Source organism: Neofelis nebulosa, chromosome 6 (genome assembly GCF_028018385.1).
Source record: "Neofelis nebulosa isolate mNeoNeb1 chromosome 6, mNeoNeb1.pri, whole genome shotgun sequence".
In the NCBI taxonomy this organism is placed as follows: domain Eukaryota; kingdom Metazoa; phylum Chordata; class Mammalia; order Carnivora; family Felidae; genus Neofelis; species Neofelis nebulosa.
The window spans coordinates 108,126,537-108,146,187 of record NC_080787.1 but is presented as its reverse complement, the minus strand read 5'-3'; the positions used below and the strand labels follow the sequence as shown (position 1 = coordinate 108,146,187).

Below are 19,651 nucleotides of genomic sequence, written 5' to 3'. Positions count from 1 at the left end.
TGCTCTGCCTAAGGATTTAATTTGCTAGAGAAAATTTTATTTTCAAAGCTCTGGTTGTTTGTGCTGTTGAGAATCAGGACTTGGAGTGGATGGGCCTTTATGGAGCAGAACAATTTAATGTCTGTTAGAGTATATACACAGAAGGATGCTGAGAATGCTAGTTTGGAGTCTGAGTGGGATAAGGAACTCAATTGCTTTGCATATAAAACCAGGGATGTTTTGTTGTAAAAGCCTGGTCCAGAGGAGAGAGGAAGGGAAAGTAGACTTGGCAACAACACAGGGAGCTCTGGACCTGAGGGAAAAGAAGATTTGGGGAAATTCCCTCTTCAGGGTAAGTGATACTAAATTTCTAGGAAGAGAGATTTTTGATGTTTTTGAACTTGTTTTCCACTCTGTACTGAAAGCTTTACACTTCACAAATTTTACACAAAGTTTGGACTGAATTTATAATATTTTGGTCAGGTTGAAAATAAGGGAGTGGGGTCCAGTGTGGGGCAGAAGGGACCAGAGAGAACAAAGGTTTTGGGTGGGAGACATGGCAGTCATGAGAGAATGTCTTTCCTTTCAAAGAAGAGCTGTGCTTTTCAAACACAGTACCAGGTTCCCAGAGAATTATGAGGCACTTGAAAAGCTACAGCACCCAGAGTTCCACCTCAGACCTGAGAGCATTGCCTTGTACGCACTCTTCCTGTGCTTTCTTTCTTTTTTTTTTTTTTTTTTAATTTTTTAAAATGTTTTATTTATTTTTGAGACAGAGAGAGACAGAGCATGAATGGGGGAGGGGCAGAGAGAGAGGGAGACACAGAATCGGAAGCAGGCTCCAGGCTCTGAGCCATCAGCCCAGAGCCCGACACGGGGCTCGAACTCACGGAGCGTGAGATCGTGACCTGAGCTGAAGTCGGATGCTTAACCAACTGAGCCACCCAGGAGCCCCTTCCTGTGCTTTCTTAACAAAGTTTGAGAAACAGGCCCCAGAGGAGGTTGAGAAGTGATGGGATGTGTGTGGCAGGGTGGGTGGGGAGGGACTGTTTCCTTTCTCTTGGGCAGCCTTTCCCCATGTACTTCTGAGGAGTGGGGGATGTACTTGGGCAATTGCTGTTTCCTCTAATTTTAAGTAAAAACAAGTCGGAAACTAATTTTTAGGTTTCAGAAAAATCCACCAGTACTGGCAGAGCCTTCCGCTTGTTTCCTGACAAATAGCTTGTTGACACTGAAAACAAAAGGTGTATTTTTCTGGCACCATTTCTGGCTCTCCTTTTGTTAAGAACAAGCCGCTTTGTGGATATGTTCAGCTTCTACCATTTCTAAGTCCACTGGGTGGCATTTATATGGCTTATAAACAACCTTCAGTTATTAATACTAGGGTTATTATTGGTAATTATTAATGATAGCAATGTTTAGTTGGTAGCTGGGTGCACAGGAGTAAATTATTAAAAAGAAAAGGAAAGAAAAAGAAAATGTGTGTGCCCATTCTGATCTTTGTGGACCCTGTCCCACCTCTTGTCTGTCTTGGGGCACCTGCTTCATTTAAACCCCTAAAAAGTCAGTGGGACTAGTGCACATCTGTGATGGTAGCTGTGGACACACACACACACACACACACACACACATATACCCATACATCCTCATCCACATATATGTGTATGTCTCTGTGCCATGTATGAGTTAAGACAATAGAGATTTTGTTTTTCATTGTACGTTTGCCAAACGTGGAAGACAATTTCATTTAAGCATTTTGATTTTTGTATGGACTTAAGAGATATCTATAAAGAAATCCTACCTCAACTATTCCTTTATAATCAGAAATATTATTTCTATTCTGTGTATAGTTATTTTTTAGAAAAAAATGCTCTTCCCGTTAAACAGATTGCTCACTTTTCTTTGGCTAAAGAGCCATCATGCCCAAGGAGAGCCTTGGAGGATACTTGTAGCTTCTGGTGTTTTGCATTTCCATGAACATCAGAGATAATCAGTGAAATTGATGGATATTGTTTATTTCTTAACTAGAAAAAAATGCTAATAGATATTGGCCAAGCTGCAGTTGGGAAATCTGAATATTGTCTCAATCCTAGAGTGGATTACTATCCTCACTTGTCTACTCCTTTCAAAGATTCTATCCAATTTTTCTCCACAGCTGAATCTATCCTGATTACTTTGACTTTAGGAACACATAGAAAAACCCTCTGGAATTCCCCCTGCCACATATTGCTGCTGACTAAGAGTGAGCTTTAAAATATAGTCTCTTTTCTTCTTACTTTGCTTCATTGTTTTTCTCTTTTGCACTTATCACCTTCGAACACACTGTATAATTATGCATGTTTTTAATTCATTGTCTATGTTTCCTCATTAGTATCTGAGCTCCATAAAAACAGGACTTTTTGTTTGTTCCATTCACTGCTATATTTCTACTAACTGGAACCATGCCTGGCACATAGTAAGTGTTCAGTAAATAATTATTGAATGAAAAATGAATGAGTGGAGGGATTTTACGGTGGTAGGCTGTGGTTATAGCTTTGTTACCAGCTCTTTCGTGAACCAGCAAAAAAACCACTTAGCCTTATTGAAGGAGATGGGTAGTTTCTGTCACAGGCGTCACTGAGAATTTAATGAAACACGACTCTTCCCAGAGAATGCACATGCTCAGTAAAACACATTTACAATAAGTTTCAGAGGCTTACCCAGGGACCCTCATAAAAATTTATTTCTAGCTCTAAAATTCTGATCACCTCTCTTGTGTTCCTTCCATAGAATAATTCTTTCTTGCTCTCCCTTCCTCACCTTCCACATTTTCACCTCTTAAATTTGTTCACTAAACAATTTTTTAAAGAAGAGGTCAGATTTTCCTGTCATTTTTGCAGGTGTGCCCAGAACTCAAAATTCTTTACTGTTAAATCTTCGATGGACTATCTTATCTTGCTGAAGATCTAATTCCCACATAGAGTTGGTTGTTTCTACATGGAATTGCCTATAAACATTAAAGAACTGGTTTTGTTTCTTCTTCATTTAATTGACCCTCCTCACCCTCATTGCCCTTCAAGCCAATCTACTCACGAACATGTTGCTGGTTCTTCACCTGTGACATACCCTTGCCCTTCATTTCTTTGGATTTCTCATCTTTTCTGAATCCTTATTTTCTTTAAGATGTCTTCCATTATTGACACACTGTTGGTTGTTTATTTCTTGGATTGTAGTTCCCTTAGCACTTAAATGCTTTTGTTTCTGTCACTTTCTTTTTTATTTATTACTTAGTTGAAATGATCTTTTATCCCTCCCTTGATACTCTAAAATTTTCAAAGGAAAAGAAATATACCCTTCTTTTGTTTTTATGATTCTTCATCTGTTCTCCATACAGTTAGTATGAAATGAATGTTAATGACATATTTTAGCATATGAAGCATTTAGAAAACTATATTAATATCACTTTGTAGGGTAATAAGAAGGTTAAGATACCTTCAAGATGTTTACTATCTTATTTGGAGTAAAGGATTTAATGGAAGTACATGATGATATAGAGTATATAATTTTTTTTAATTTTAATTTTATTTTTTTAATTTACATCCAAATTAGTTACCATATAGTGCAAAAATGATTTCAGGATCATTTATTCCTGAATGCCCCTTAATGTCCCTTACCCATTTAGCCTATCCCCCCTCCCACAACCCCTCCAGTAACCCTCTGTTCTCCATATTTAAGAGTCTCTTATGTTTTGTCCCCATCCATGTTTTTATATTATTTTTGCTTCTCTTCCCTTGTGTTCATCTGTTCTGTGTCTTAAAGTCCTATGAGTGACGTCATAAGATATTTGTCTTTCTCTGACTAATTTCACTTAGCATAATACCCTCTAGTTCCTAGAGTATATCATTATTAACCAATCATGAACAAGGTAGGCACATGAACTATTGGCTTACTAGACTCAACATTTGATCTTGTTTATTCTATGAAAAATCCCAAAGAGCAAGTTATTTTATAGATCTTTATTTTTTATTTTTTAAAATAAGCACTATGCCCAACGTGGGCTTGAAAACACTACCCCGAGATCAACAGTCACATACGGTATTGGCATGTGAACCAGCCAGGTGCCCCATATTTTGTAGTTCTGTCAAGAATACTCAGTGGTTTAAATGAAGTGGGATGAGAGAATATCAATCATGACACTGGGAAATAAATTCTTTAAAATTAAGTGAATTAAAAAGTTCCTTTCATTTTTTTTTTATCTTGGAAGTGAGAAAGGAAGTGTTTCATGAGAGGACATAACTAGTGGGGTTTTTTTGGTAGGAAACTAAGTGGAGCAGTCACCTCTGAAATCAGTCCTCCCTGTAACTATTCAAAAGTCATACTCCTACCCAAAAGCTTATTCAAATAAAGAATTGCAGTGAACATTTGTGGTGTTTTGTGAAGTAAGGCATTTTCCTAAGCATTATAAAATCAATTGCATTTACTTTCTTTGGATGTGACAAAGATGGAAACTTCTTAATGATTAATGCTTTTTTGTTTGAAGTTTATTTATTTATTTTGAGAGAGACAGAGAAAGAGAGACAGAGAGAAAAAAGAGAAAAAATCCCAAGCAGGCTCTGTGCTGTCAGCACGGAGCCTGACACGGGGCTTGAACTCACCAACCAGGAGATCATGACCTGAACTGAATTCAGGAGTCAGACACTTAACCAAGTGAGCCACCCAGGCGCCCCATGACTAATGTTTTTTTTTGACTCTAATCCATATTTCTCTAGTTTCTAGGACAAACTATCACAAATGTTGTACAAAAACAAAGCAGATGGGTTAAAATTTACACTTACATTTCAGGCTTGATGATTGGAAATATCATTATATATGCCCACACTTTATTTTTTATTTTAAAAGAGAAATCAATGTCAGCTTCCATTTCCTTTCACACAAATAGAAGACGGTTGTGAAACCAAAGCAGTATCTTGAGATTGACTCCCTATTTGAACTTTGTTATGTTCTTTATAAAAATTCAAGTGAGTCATTAAAAGTTTTTGATTACTAGTACTAGGAAGTGGGTTCAGGTTATAATCATATCCTTACAAACACATAGCACTACGCTTTCCCCACTGGTGAAAGTACCAATTAGTCCATCTTACTTCCTCTCTAAAGAGTTCCTTCAAAATTCCCCTTTTATGATGACTACACAGGTGAACAATAGCAACAACAACAACAACAACAAAGCTTTCTCATATGATCCACGCAAGGAGCTTCCTGGTTTCCATGTGACCGCAAGTCCTACCTCAGATATTGGAGGCAGCATTATCACTTTGTCACGCATTCTTTACATGTGTGCAGCCCTGATAGGCTTGTGTTCCGGAGGACAGAAAAATAAGCTTCATTTTCGATCTTTAGGTTCATAGGCAAATGTTTTCTTCTGGAGAAGACTGTGATCAGATTGGAATTTGTGGTGTGTGGCCAATTAACATTCGAATCTGGCCCAGAGCAGATAAGGCTTCTCCCCTAAGCACTTAACACACCAGAACTATGTGGCAAGCACAAATAAAAGATTACATGAACACACAGGCTTTATCTAGTTCAACATTCAGTATAAACTGAAAGACATATAAAATCCCCACATCGAGGTACAATGTATTAATTGTTTCATCAACAGGCATTTATTTAACTATTCTAAAAGGCATATGTGATGTTCTCAGTTAGGCTTTGCGCCCAGGAGGTCGTCAGCCTCAAGTGAACACAGAATAATCTTAAAAAAAAAAAAAAAAAAAAAAAAAAAGGAGCTATAGCTTTTGTATGCTACATGCAAAACCACCAGAAGGGTAGTCAGTGAATACTGTGGGGATTCTGGGCAGGCAAATTTAAGTGATGCCAGTACAAATAACCGTAAGAGTAGAAGTTTAGCTAGATCTAAAGAATTGATGGTGGGGAAGATACTGTGCAGGAAATGGCTGGTGTCCTGATGACAGACTGAAATTCCAAATCAGTAAGGATTTTATTCCAGAAGCAAAGGGAACCCTTAAAACTTATTATTATTTTTTTTAATTTTTAAAATTTATTTATTCTGAGAGAAAGAGAGAGAGAGCACACCTGCATGTGCAAGTTGGGGAGGGACAGAGAGAGAGGAGGGAGAGGGAATCCCAAGCAGGCTCTGCGCCGTGAGTGTGGAGCCCAATACAGGGCTCGAACCCACAAACCATGAGATCATGACCTGAGCCAAAGTCAGACACTCAACCAACTGAGCCACCCAGGCACCCCCCCGCCCCAACAACTTATTAATGTGTATGCATTGGTGAAATGTACCAGGTCATATTATCAAATGATTAATCTAGTGGTGGGGGCGTGAGCAAGGGGGAAGAGTCTGAGATAATGTATGCAACACTGTAGCAGCAGTTCCTGGCTCCCTGTACTTGATCAATAAGCAAAAGCTGTTAATATTAAAGAGAACAAATAATAAAATATTGCCGTAATCTAAGTGGTGATGACAAATTGGACAAAGGTTGTGATGAGGGAAATGAAAAGGAAGGAATGAATAACAAAATACATATGAGCATTATTTATGTTTTTCTTTGCCCTTCTCATGCTTGTGAGTGGGAAGAGCGTGTCAGGGCTCACTTGCTGTGAGCCAAGTGGGATGCTGAGCCTAAGGAAGGGGAGGGATGTGACTACCTGGAGAGGAAGGAACCACACAGAGGCTTTCCTGGCAGTGTTGCTGAAACCCAGATAGAGGCAGGTGAGTCCTATGGAACTGCCATAACTCAAGGGACCATGGATCCAAGCCTTATGTCTAGACACAATAAATGAATAAATGTGAGTATGATTATACCCTGCCAACTGTAGGTGTTTTGCAAAAATGTCAGTGTCACTGATGTCCCCCAAGCCACACTGGTGAAGATGATTGGTGGTTTTCTCCATTGTCACATGTGTAACTGTGAGGACAACAAAAAGACAGACCTAACCACGAGTTCCCACCTGGGCAGTCCTTCCAGGTGACTTTCCTCATGGGTGGATAGGCCAAGCTGATCTACCCATTTCCTTTTCTGCAGTGTCTGGGAGGATACCAGTAGTAGTCTGGGGCTGGTTTTACAAACTTGTTTTTTTCAGGGTCTGTTTACTGTGGTGTAAGGCCAGCTGTCTTGGCTGTAAGGGAGGCATTGGGAAAAGAAATTATATGTTAAATTTTGTAAATGTTAGCCAGCAGTTATTGGGAATAGGTTTTCTCTTTTTCCAAATATAGGAAGAGTGGTGCCTGACTGGCTGAGTCTGTAGAGTATGTGACTGTGGATCTTGGGGTCATGATTTCAAGCCCCACACTGGGCATAGAGCTTACTTAAAAAATGTAGGAGGAAACTATCACCATTTGATTGGAATTATGAGTGTGCTAGATACCTACTTTGTGCTAGTCACTAAGGCAGCAGAGTGGACAGAATAAGACTACTAGAGGAAATGAAGAAATATTGACAGAGGCACCACATCTGTTTACGTGTTGATTTTCTTAAATTTTGATTGACATCTACATTATCTAATATGTTGATATTAAGTAACAATGCATAAATTCTGTTTTTTTAAGCCTAATTTTGTCTTTTTTTTTTTTTTTTTTGTAAAATAAAGAACCTCCAGTTATCACACTATAGCTGTAGCCTTTTTGACTTAGTAAAATGGCCTACTGCCACCTGGTGGCAGCGTGGCCTAGTCCAGAGAGGACAAGCAGGACAGAAAAATCACTTGGGAGGAAACTTCCAATACAAACACATCTAGAGAAGTGAGATCACGTTTCCATATTTACTCATGTTTCATCATGACCTCAAACCTAACATGTCTAAAGCCAAATAAATAGTTTCTCCCTTAAATTAGTTTTCTTAAAATAGGTGCTGTTTATCAGGCAAGAATGCGTCCAGGCATCAAACACTCTACATACATCGTTTTTCTTACTTTCAAAACAAACCTACAGGGCAGTTACTATTATTCTCACTAACAAATGACGAAATCCAGGCATAGGGAAATTAACGTTCCCAATGAGATGCTGTAGCTCTTAATCATTATCGTCTTGTGCCTTTAATGTGTTGCTGGGCGCATTGTTCTTCAGCCATCCATATTTGGAACCCTGGGGTCATGTTTGCTCCTCCGTTGGTCTCACTGTTCATCCGTAAGCACTTGTCTCATACCGATTTGAGATTTTTCTGCTATCAGTTCTAACTGCCAAAGTTTCTGCTTCAGATCTTTTATAGTATGTAGTTTTTATAGCATGTTCCTGAATGACTTTCTTAAATTTTTTAAGTGAATTACAAAATAATATAAAACAATATATTGTTGCAAATATCCAAATTATGGAGAAGAATGCAGAGTAAAAAGTGAAAGTTTTTTTCTTTTTTTTTGCCATCACTTTAGTTATTGTTCACTCATCTCCAGAGCAGTAAGCACATGTAATTTTTGGTTTTTAAGATATAAATAAAACTAATATTTTGATTACTCTGCAGTTTACCCTTTTTCACCCAGTAGTATGCCTTGCAGATCTTTCTGTGTCTGTGCTACAGAATTTACACACCATAGACACTGGATAAATGTTTACAAAATAAACCTTAGACTTCAATCACATACTCCTTTCATCCAAAATAGACATCATGCTTTTCGCTCCATTTTCGTCTCGTTGAAGCATTTCCTTCCCCTTTTTGGTTATTCTTAATCAAGGTCTCTTTCATGGCAAGTATGGCATAGCAATACACGTTAGTTGCATTAAAGATCAATGAAATGTGTGTGCCTGACTGTGTGTAGTGTCATTTTATTGGGTAATTTTCCCCATGTAAACCAAACTCTAACTTATTATTTTCAGCTGTCTCATATAAATTTTTAATTTTTTTTTACTATTCCTGTAACTCAGTAGTTCTCAAATTTTACTGTGCATCAGCTGCACCTGGGGATCTATTAAAACCCAGATTGCTGGGCAACATCCCACAGTCTCTGAATCAGTAGATACGGGACGTGCTTGCAAAATTCCTTTTCTAACAAGTTTGCATGCTGATGCTCCCGATCCAGGGACCACATTTGGAGGATCGCTGATTTGTAAGACTCTCCCTGATCCGTCCTAGGGTATCCTGATCCCTTCTCTGCACTCACTGTTTACTGCACACAAGAACTACAGCTGGAAGCATTGAAAGTGGCTGTGGCGGACACGCAGGGCTGGGGTGTGCGTGACCTTCCAGGATGGGGCCAACAGGGACTCTAACGTGCAGAACGGAGAATGACAGTTCTGCCATGGGCTCAAACCACAAATTAAGGAACAATTCTCCCATGTGCAGATGGTGGAAAGAACTATCGTTTTCCCATTAGTCTGTGCTGCAGCACATGCTCTTATGATTCAGTTTATAGTGGTTGCCTCACCACTGACTATGAAAGGTGGCATTGTAATGCAACTACATGCAGAAGACAATTGTTTTATTTATATTCACTTCCTGATGGTAGCCGGCCAAGTAAAATTCCAGGTATTAACTGAGTTGATGCATCCAATCAAATATTTACATGCATTTCATTGTTACTGTGGATTCAGTGCTTGTGTGATTTGCCTTGTAAAATGAGTGTACTGAACTATTATTCAAGAATCTAAAATTGGTGACATATAAAAGGATTTTTCAAAAAAAATTACTGCAGAGTTCCTTTCTATAAATGGTGTAAAATTACTATATCTTTAACCATTTGATTTACAAAAACTGCTTATTTGTACATATATTTTTTATTTTTATTTTTTATTTTTAAAAATTTACATCCAAATTAGTTAGCATATAGTGAAACAATGGTTTCAGGAGTAGATTCCTTATGTTTATACATATATTGGGCAGAGAAAATACATCATTTACAGAATTAATTATCCAAAATACAAATGTAATGTATGTATCTAAAACATATAATGGAATATTTATTCTTGAAAATAATGAGATATATGAGACATAATCATACTTCTAAGAATTTAATCTGCTAGATAAATTATAATTCTTGTAAAGGTTTCAATATTTACATTTAGAGCAAACATTTTAATGTTGACACCATAATTAATGCACTCAGAATCAGGAAAATGCATTGGGGTTGATCAGTATATTTGACCTATGTTGCTAATGTGCTTAAGATATTTGTGCGAAGAAACATCGCCATTTCTGGAAATGGACTAAAAAAATACTATTACTTATTAACTATTAGCTTTCATTAAGCATTCAACTGTCCATAAAAATATGTAGTGTTTTTTATGTGTTGACTTAAACTTTATGTAAATGGCATTGTAAGAGTATGTATCATTCTTCAACTCCCTTTTGTCCCTGAACAATTTACTTGTTTTAATTACTGTGTGGTATTCTGTCTTATATCTATAACCAAGTTTGTTTTTCTATTCCCTTACAGTGGACATTTAGATTGTTTCCCATTTTTCAATGCTAGAATTCTTCAGTGAATGCTGTCACAATTTATTTCCTTGAGCACATATGGTGTGTAATCTAGAAGTGAAATTGAATAGTATATGAATATGTAGCCTTATTAGATATTGTCAAATTGCTCTCTGGAGTAGTTGTACCAGATGATATTGCGTCTAGTACTATATGAAGGTTGTTGCTTCACATTTTTTCCAATACCTGAATGTAAAAGTTTTAAATTTTGTCCAGCTCGAAGTGTGACATTTCATTGTTTTAATATTTAATATTCCTAATATTCCTAATTATTGGCACCGATAGAGACTGTGCTTCTTTTCTTATTTTTATTAGTAATTGGGTTTTCCTTTTCTGTGAACTGTACAATTATGCTATGCCAATTTTTCTACTGTTTTGTCTCTTTTTTTAAAAATACTGATTATAAGTCTCTATGTAATCTGACCACTATCCCTGTTCTTGGTTATATACTTTGCAAATATTATCTCCAGGTCTGTGGCTTGTATTGTAATTTTGTTTCACGGTAATCTTTCAGTTGTTGAAGTTTTTGTAGTGTAAGAAATATTATCAATCTTTTCCCTTAAGGTTTTTATGTCTTTTTCTTTTTCTCTTATCTAAGAAAACTTCCTTAGTCTGGTGTCCTCAGAGAGTTTTAAAGATTGCTTTTTACACTAGGTCTTTATGTAGGACTATGTTGTATGTTGTAGGTAGCATCAATTAATTTTTTCCATATGGATTATTTGTGGCACTGGCATTTGTTATTGAATAATCCATTCTTAAAAAATTTTTTTTTAATGTTTATTTTAATTTTTGAGAGAGAGACACTGCGAGCCAGGAAGGGTCAGAGAGAGAGGGAGACACAGAATCCAAAACAGGCTCCAGGCTCTGAGCTGTCAGCACATAGCTCGACATGGGGCTTGAACTCATGAGTGGTGAGATCATGACCTGAGCCGAAGTCGGACGCTTAGCCGACTGAGCCACCCAGGTGCCCCTGAATTATCCATTCTTTTACCTCTAATTTGTGTGTTTGGGTCTGTTCAAATTTTTTTAAACTAATTAATTAATTAATTTTGTTGTTGTTGTTCCATTATTCTATTGACTTATTTCTGCAGTTGTAGAAAAGCGTGCATTTTTTAATTTTTCTATGAATTCATTACATAGCCCCTTGGAATGTTTCCATGCCTTCTATAATTTCAGTCAGGTAAACAATAGTCTGTGGACATCAATTTGGTCCTTGCTGTTGAATCAGTGTGGCAGTCATTAGCGTAGTCTACCAAATGATTCCAGCTCTCTTGCCTTCTGGGAAACAGTGGGATTGCATTTCCTACTCTCTTTGCATTTGGGCACAAACATATGACTTGTTTGCAATGGCTTCATTCTTACGTAGAAGCTTTAAATAGAAGCTCCAGGAACCAGCCTGTGATTTGCCACATGTTTTATCTCCTGCCTCAGCAATCGTGGAAGCATGGAGATGGAAATGCCCTGGTAGACATAGAGATAGACACAGAGTAGAGCCCCAAGTGACCTTTGGTAGACATGCAGCTGAATGAAAAACAGATCTTTGTCATCTTAAGCCATGGAGATGTTTTGGCATTGTTCATTACTCCTATGAAGCCCGGTATATCCTGACTGATATAATTAATACTGTGTAATTAGAAACTTGGTTGGCAAAATGGTAAACAAATACCTTGGCTTTGTCAGGTAATGATTATAGTTTAAGGTCTCTCTTTTCACTTCCTTTCCCCTCTTCCTTCCAATTGTATCACCCTCAGTGCACTCATACTCCCCAATATCCATGACATGTCAAACCAATTGGAGCCAATTTCTGATGGCCTGTATATCCTCTAACAGCCTACAGTTCCTCACACAGCCTGTATTTCTTCCTTCAAGCCTATGTTTTCTCTCTTTGAGTGTCTACATTTTGGAAGATGGTACCTGAAGGGGTGCCCGGGTGGCTTAGTCGGTTGGGTGTCCGGTTTTGGCTCAGGTCATGATCTCACAGTCTGTGGGTTCGAGCCCCGCATTGGGCTCTGTGCTGACAGCTCAGAGCCTGGAGCCTGCTTCGGATTCTGTGTCTCTCTTTCTGCTCCTCCCCCACTTGCACTCTGTCTCTCTCTTTCAAAAATAAACATTAACAAAAATAAGAAGATGATACCTGAACAGATAAATGTTTTATCTAAAATCTGAGATGATAAAGTTCAACTTTTTGACCCTAGAGTGGGAGGTCATTAGTGAAAAGCATATTTTCTCAGCTTCCTCTTAGTATCACCTTGGTGTCTACCGACTTGATATACATCTTAGACTGGCTCTCATGTTAAAATCCATAATTCTTTGCCAGGGTTGCTCACATTCACACATTTGTGTGTTCAGTATCGGACTCATATTTCTGGAATGTTCAGGATAGGAGGGTAAAGATAAGAAGTGGGGGTGGCACTAAGAAGACACTTCCCAGATGGAAGTATCTTTTTCACATAATCTCTCCACCAATGAAAATTTCCTTTATATTTGATAAATTCCTCCTAAACATGCAAAATCATTGCATCTTATGGTAGGTTTAGGTAGTAATGGATGAGGGGAGGGAATTAATGTCCAGAAAACTACATTTTTAATTGTCTACACTTTAATATGAAGTGTATGAATCCTTTGATTGGAATGTTTGCCTCCTAACACTTAGAAAGTGTTGGGTGAGGCAGCGAACAGTTTGATGGTGATGATGAGTAATTGTAGAGCATGGAACCCAGCGGGCTCAGATGGCAGGCCCACCCTGGAGGCTTTGGATTTGACAGAAGGAGGACACACGACCTCTCAGACAGAATGCAGATGTGAGTAGGGACGTGGTAGCAGGCATCAGCCAAATTCCTATTTTATAATTTTTAAAAGAGTCCTGGTGAGGGTTACAGACATCCAGAAAAATCATCTCAAGTATCAAAAGCTACCATTTATACCTGTGATAGTTTCACTAAAGAAGAGTAAACATTTCTGATGTTAGAATACTTCTTGCCAAACTTCCTGTTCTTTAAAAAATAATGGTTGACTGGTTAACTAAAGTTTCCATCTGTTTCTTTTTAGGTGGTTCTTTGGAGCAATCAAGAGAACAGATGCAGAAACACAACTGTTATATTCAGAAAACCAGACTGGTGCCTTTCTAATCAGAGAGAGTGAAAGCCAGAAAGGAGATTTCGCCCTTTCAGGTATGGGCATTGTTTGTGTGATCTAAATATGGGTTTGAGAGTCTGTAGTCATGAACCTGCTGTGTGAACATGGACAGGTTAATTTGAAATTTGCCTTATTTCTTATTTTCATAGTAAGTACCAAAATTAAGCCTGAACTACCCAAGAGCAATATAGAAATTAACAAACAGTTTCTAACTATGGTTAGAAGTTTCCATATGAAATGAAGATTAAATAGGTCTGGCTGCATTTTCTCACTTTTGTATTATCTAGGGGTTTCTCCTTCTAGGGAAATGATAAGCAAAAAGTAGAAACTACATTGTTGTCAGATTTGATCTTTCCACAATACAGTTTCAATTTTTGTATTTCATTTGCCTTTGCCTGGTCGATAGAAAATGAATTGAAATGTTGGATACAAATGCATTTGGTTAATCCCTTGACTTGTAAAATTTGGTCAAATGTAGTTTTTCAGCTAAAGAGTCAAATACATGTTGACTTTACATTGTCTTAGGAAGGAGGAAAGGCCTGAGAATTATCTTTAATAGTTACAGGTGCTAATATGCATGTTTCTGCTTTCATGAATCTGTCTCTCAGTGTAGGTTGCAAAGCTATTGAATGTCCTTTCTTAAAGACCATTTAGACTCATCTGTCACATGAGACTTTCTCTCCTTGCTGTGCTCTGACCTCTGTATTGTCCGGGCCCATTGTATGTTATTATCCCCTTTAAAGTGTGTACTCTGTTTCTCCAGCTAGACATAAACCTTTTGGGGGAAGAGATTTTGCCTTCCTTTATCCCTGTCGGCCCTGTGGTAAATGTTTATCATATCTTATTGTGTCTGCCTGGCTCACTGAGCTGGAAGTCAGCATGGCCTTCGTGGTGCAGTAGTGAAGCAGGCCCTGAGCCCACGTGTCCTGGGAACTTTGATTGGACCTGAACTCAGGCCAGACTATATGTGTTTGGTCCTCAGTTTTCTTCCTCACACCAGGAAGTCCCAAATATTAGGGCAGATGGATTGGAGCTGGAAAGGATTAAGGACAGTGGTGTTGAGGCAGTTTTTTTTTCAGAGGCTCCATCCTTCAGCCCCTGCCTATACCAGGATCAAGTTAATATGGTGTTCTCAAATCGTTTGGTTCCAGCTCCACCCCTATTTAGTTAGAGGATGCTCTTCTGGTTACTATTTTTGAAATGTACGTAGGATGAGCCTCTGACCTTTCCAATCTTGCTTATATCTAAGGTAATAATCAAAGAATTTAATGACTGATATAGGTTGGGCATTAGCCACTCAGAATTGATGCCCTATCAGCCTGTGACTTCTTACCAGTGCACACCTATATATACCCAGGTGACATAAGTGAATATTTTATTAGGTATAATAACTTTTTTCTTTTTCTTTTTTTTTTTTTAATGTTTATTTATTTTTGAGACAGAGAGAGACAGAGCGTGAACAGGGGAGGGGCAGAGAGAGAGGGAGACACAGAATCTGAAACAGGCTCCAGGTTCTGGGCTGTCAGCACAGAGCCTGACGCGGGGCTCGAACTCACAGACCGTGAGATCATGACCTGAGCCGAAGTCGGCCGCTTAACCGACTGAGCCACCCAGGCGCCCCTAGGTATAATAACTTTTTTCTGATCATGAAAGCAGTATAAACACTTTTATATGAACTATCTAAAATAATCTAAGATATCATAATCTAAAATATCACCTTCTGAAGATATATTTTTAATATTTGAATAGCTTTTCTGGCAAGCTTTTTTCTGTGCTTAACCTTTAAACATATTTATTTAAACAAACACACACACTCATATTCAGAAAATAAATTGAGATCATCTTGTACAGAAAAATATGTATAAATATAAATATGTGTGTGTATATACACACCTATTTGTATGTGTACGAACACACACAATGGCTCTAGGCTCCATTTTTCTTATTCTTTCAGTATCCTTGAATATTTTTTGCATGTCCTTTAATATTTGTCTATATCATTATTTTTAGAAACCCTGCAATCTTCCATCGAATGGGTATCTATTGAATGGGTATTAATCTATTTCATATTTTGTATATTTTCATTATTTTTAGTTATTTTGCTGTTATGAAATACGATATAGGGGACATCCTTATAGATAAATATTTGAAAATTTCCATGAGAATATTTACTCAGAGGAAGAAAAACATGTCTTTTGGAAATCTCTGTGCTTAATGATAAGAAGAGATATAAGAGGATTTCTCATTTAAATGTATCCATGTTTTGTTTATTTGGCTTTCCCAATACTTATATGTAAAATTAGGTAATCATTATTTGGCTAAAAGCGAGATTAAATGTTTTAGATTAGCATTAAACACAGAGAAGAAGAATATTTCTATGAGGAAAACAAACTAAAAGTAGAATTCCCTGAGTCATATCTTTGAATAATGCCCAGACTACAGTGACTATTCTGAACACTTTCTAAGTAGAATATTATGGAACAAAACAGCTTTACGGGCTTAGAACAAAATTACAAGGATATTGGCTGTTATGTGCTGAGAATACTCTAGCGCTTGCTTATGGATTTAGGAAGCTTGGTAGGCCTTGCTCGGAAACCAGCATATCATTATGGATTCTTTTTGAATGAAGTCAAACAATTTAGAGTCTTTCAAATGAATTATCTGATTGCTGTGTATTCACTGGGGGACAAAGTAAATGCAGGCCATTATATTCTACTGAAAGGAAAATTTTCTTATTAGCCAGAAGGAGGGCTATCCAAGAGAAAAATGGAAAGAAAAGGTCTTCAATATGTCTACATTAAAACAAACAAACAAACAAACAAACAACCCAACTACTGACTGTTGATTACCACTAAGGACCTTCAGATATACCCGTCATAGATTTATTTTCTAGTGCAGTTGTCCCCTTAATCAGCCTGAATTGATGGTCTTCAATTTTGCTGACTGCTATGCTGCCAAAGGAGGGCCAATAATACCCCTTTTCTATCTCTGTCTTTCCTATGTGAGTTTTCCTTAGAAGTATTGTCTTTATTCCTTGGGCGGCAATGGCTTGCAGCTGTCAGAGAAGAGCTTCATGAAGAAGCATGATTTATTGATGCTGGGGCGGGCTTGAAGCAGCGGCCCAAGGTTGGGGTGGGTGCTAATTGGTTTGTTGTGATCCTTGCATGGCTGTCGGCTCTGATGAGGTCTGAGTAGATCTGGAAAGAGAGTTAGGGCCATGACACTTCTCCTAACAGCAAGGCACTAATTAGCTGTGAATTACAGCTGCACTTTTGGATATTACATATTATATGTGGTAGCCAGAGAATCTGTCTTCATTAGATGCATGACAGGTAGTTTTAGTAGCCCTACTGTTATTTGTCATTAGTAGTGAATTGTTTTTCTGATGAAAAATATAAATTTTCGATTGCATGTCAACTTGTTGGGCTATCTTTTGACTTCAATCAAGTACTTCAGAGGAATTATTATTGTTATTACCATTAATATTAATTTGCTGTTTGGAGTTCTGTAAGCATTTATATTACTGTTTAAAGTACACTTTAAGGAAAATACACTTTGAAGGCTAAAATTGAGCTGCAGGTGGGTTTTTCAGAAGAGATTCTGCATTGCACATTGTAATTTTACTTTAGGCAACTCTGCATATAAAAACCTCTAAAGTTGTAGAGAGAATTCCAGATTCATTGTCAATGAAACCCTTTTAAGAGCAAACGATAACAGATTGGAGATAGTTGAAAAATGACTACATTGGGGCGCCTGGGTGGCGCAGTCGGTTAAGCGTCCGACTTCAGCCAGGTCACGATCTCGCGGTCCGTGAGTTCGAGCCCCGCGTCAGGCTCTGGGCCGATGGCTCGGAGCCTGGAGCCTGCTTCCGATTCTGTGTCTCCCTCTCTCTCTGCCCCTCCCCCGTTCATGCTCTGTCTCTCTCTGTCCCAAAAATAAATAAAAAACGTTGAAAAAAAAATTAAAAAAAAAAAAAAAAAGAAAAATGACTACATTGAGGACACGAGGCAAAAAAAGCTCATCAGCAATATTCAGGGAGATGCATTTAGAAGTTGATATCATTTATTTATACATTTGCTTATTTCTTCAACAACATTCGAGTGCCTACCATGTGCCAGGCCTCTGCTAGGTGAAGGCAGCAAAGGCAGCAAGGCACAGTCCCTGGACCCAGTCTTCAGGAAGGTACAGCTGTCTAGTGAGAGGAGTGGAGACAGGGGCCCAGTCTCTGAGGGGGAGCAAGAAGGTTGCACAGAGGAGGAAGCATTTGTGTTCTGGACCAATGATTGTTACCAGGTAGCAGTGTGGGAATGATTATTCCTGGCAAGGCAAGTGAATGGAGTTGTATGTCTGGTGTGTGTGTGTGTGTGTGTGTGTGTGTGTGTGTGTGTGTAGCAGGGATGGAGAAGAGGAGAGAAGGAATGGCAGAAAATGAACCTGGAAAGGGAGGTTGGAGCTAGACTGTTCAGGGCCTTGTAGACCACGTGAAGAATTTGGATCTTGTTCTACAGAGGGAAATTTTAGACAGAAAGTGACCTGGTCTGACCTTTCTGACCAGGGATGAGGTTTGCAGGTGATAGTCTGAGGAGTGTAAGGGCAAATACGGTGGCATCCCTTGCAGCTGTTTGCAATCACAGGTGCAAGGCAGCAGAGTTCATCAGCATTCGACACAGAGGACCGATGGGACCCAAGCTCAGCTGGTCACACCAAGGTTCTGCCCTGGCACAGGGTATCCCCAGAAACCACAGGGCCCCTCTGTTGCTCTCCTTTTCTTATGAGGCAAGTGTGGGAATCACTGAGGACTCACAACAGCAGTCTTTGCTTTGGTGCTAAGCAATCTGAGTGTGGGTATCAACTACTTGCAGGGCTATTTGGAAATCCCAGCACGTATGGGCTTTGGGCACTGTGGGAAACTGCAGCTCATTTTTTGTCTGAGGAAACCATGGGGCCTGTTGCAAGTTGTGGTCGGGTGCAGTCCCTCTTGCTGGCCATAGGGGGTGATAGTGAAACCGACTCATTGGGCCCTCACCACACAATCAAGAAACAGCTCCTAGGGTTCTTTACTAGAGAGTCCTGCTTATCTCCAATGATGACAGCCTGAAGCGGGGCAGAGGTATGGCGAATGGAGAGTAGGAAACGGAAGTGAGAAATATTTAGAAGATGGAACCGATGGGAGTTGGTAGTTGATCAGAAGTAGGGTACAGTCAGGATGCAGAAAATTAGGATGACTCTTGTACCTCTGACTTGAGTAATGGGGGAACAATGTGACTTTAGTCAAAATGAGGTATATAGGAGGAGATGGCTTACAGGGAGAGAGGGGAGAAGACCAAGGGAAGAAAGCTTAGAGATGTTTGAAGCAATGGACATATGGTGGACATACAAGTAGCCACTATCTCTTTTTGGACTTGTTTTTGAATTTGAGCAGAGTGCTTCTAGGATAAATTTCCATTACAGCGAACATGTAAGTCCCATGGAATATGCATGACTTTTATGATACTTTGTGATTACTATGAAGTCCCTTCTTCAGAATATAAAATAGGCCTCTGTAGGGACATATTTTTAATTTTATTTATTTATTTAAAGTTGTATTTATTTGTTTTGAGAAAGAGAGAGAGAAAATATCCCAAGCAGGCTCTGCACTGTCAGTGTGGAGCCCGATGCAGGGTTCAAACTCACGAACTGGGAGATCGTGACCTGATCTGAAATCAAGAGTCTGACTCTCAACTGACTGAGTCACCCAGGCACCCTGGGATATATTTTAATTTTAAAGTAAATATACTGAAATACTTAGACCAAATACATGTTTTGCCTTTCAAAGTAATACATTTTTTAGAATTTATTTACTTATTTTGAGAGAGAGAGAGAGAGAGAGAGAGCAAGATGGGGCAGAGAGAGAAAGAATCTTCAGCAGGCTCTGCATTGTCAGTGCAGAGCCCGATGGGAGTCTTGAACTCATGAACAGTCAGATTCTGACCTGAGTGGAGATCAACAGTCAGAGGCTTAACCAGCTAAGCCACCCAGGTGCCCCACTCTTCAAAGTAATAGAATGCCATTGCTTAAAGTATTGCACAGATGGTAAAAGTGTCTTACAGAAAGGGTATCACTTTTGTTAAAGGCCCTTAGCTGGGGCAACT

General features: G+C 38.7%; 1 protein-coding gene across 1 annotated transcript in view; it reads left to right on the top strand.

The window, feature by feature from the left end:
* The window catches only part of FRK (fyn related Src family tyrosine kinase), a 108,632-nt gene that overhangs the window by 37,044 nt on the left and 51,937 nt on the right, over nt 1-19,651 (top strand). The window contains exon 2 of the mRNA XM_058735025.1: nt 13,434-13,555. Coding sequence (XP_058591008.1) covers nt 13,434-13,555 — 122 coding nt within the window. The remainder of the gene's footprint in view (nt 1-13,433; nt 13,556-19,651) is intronic.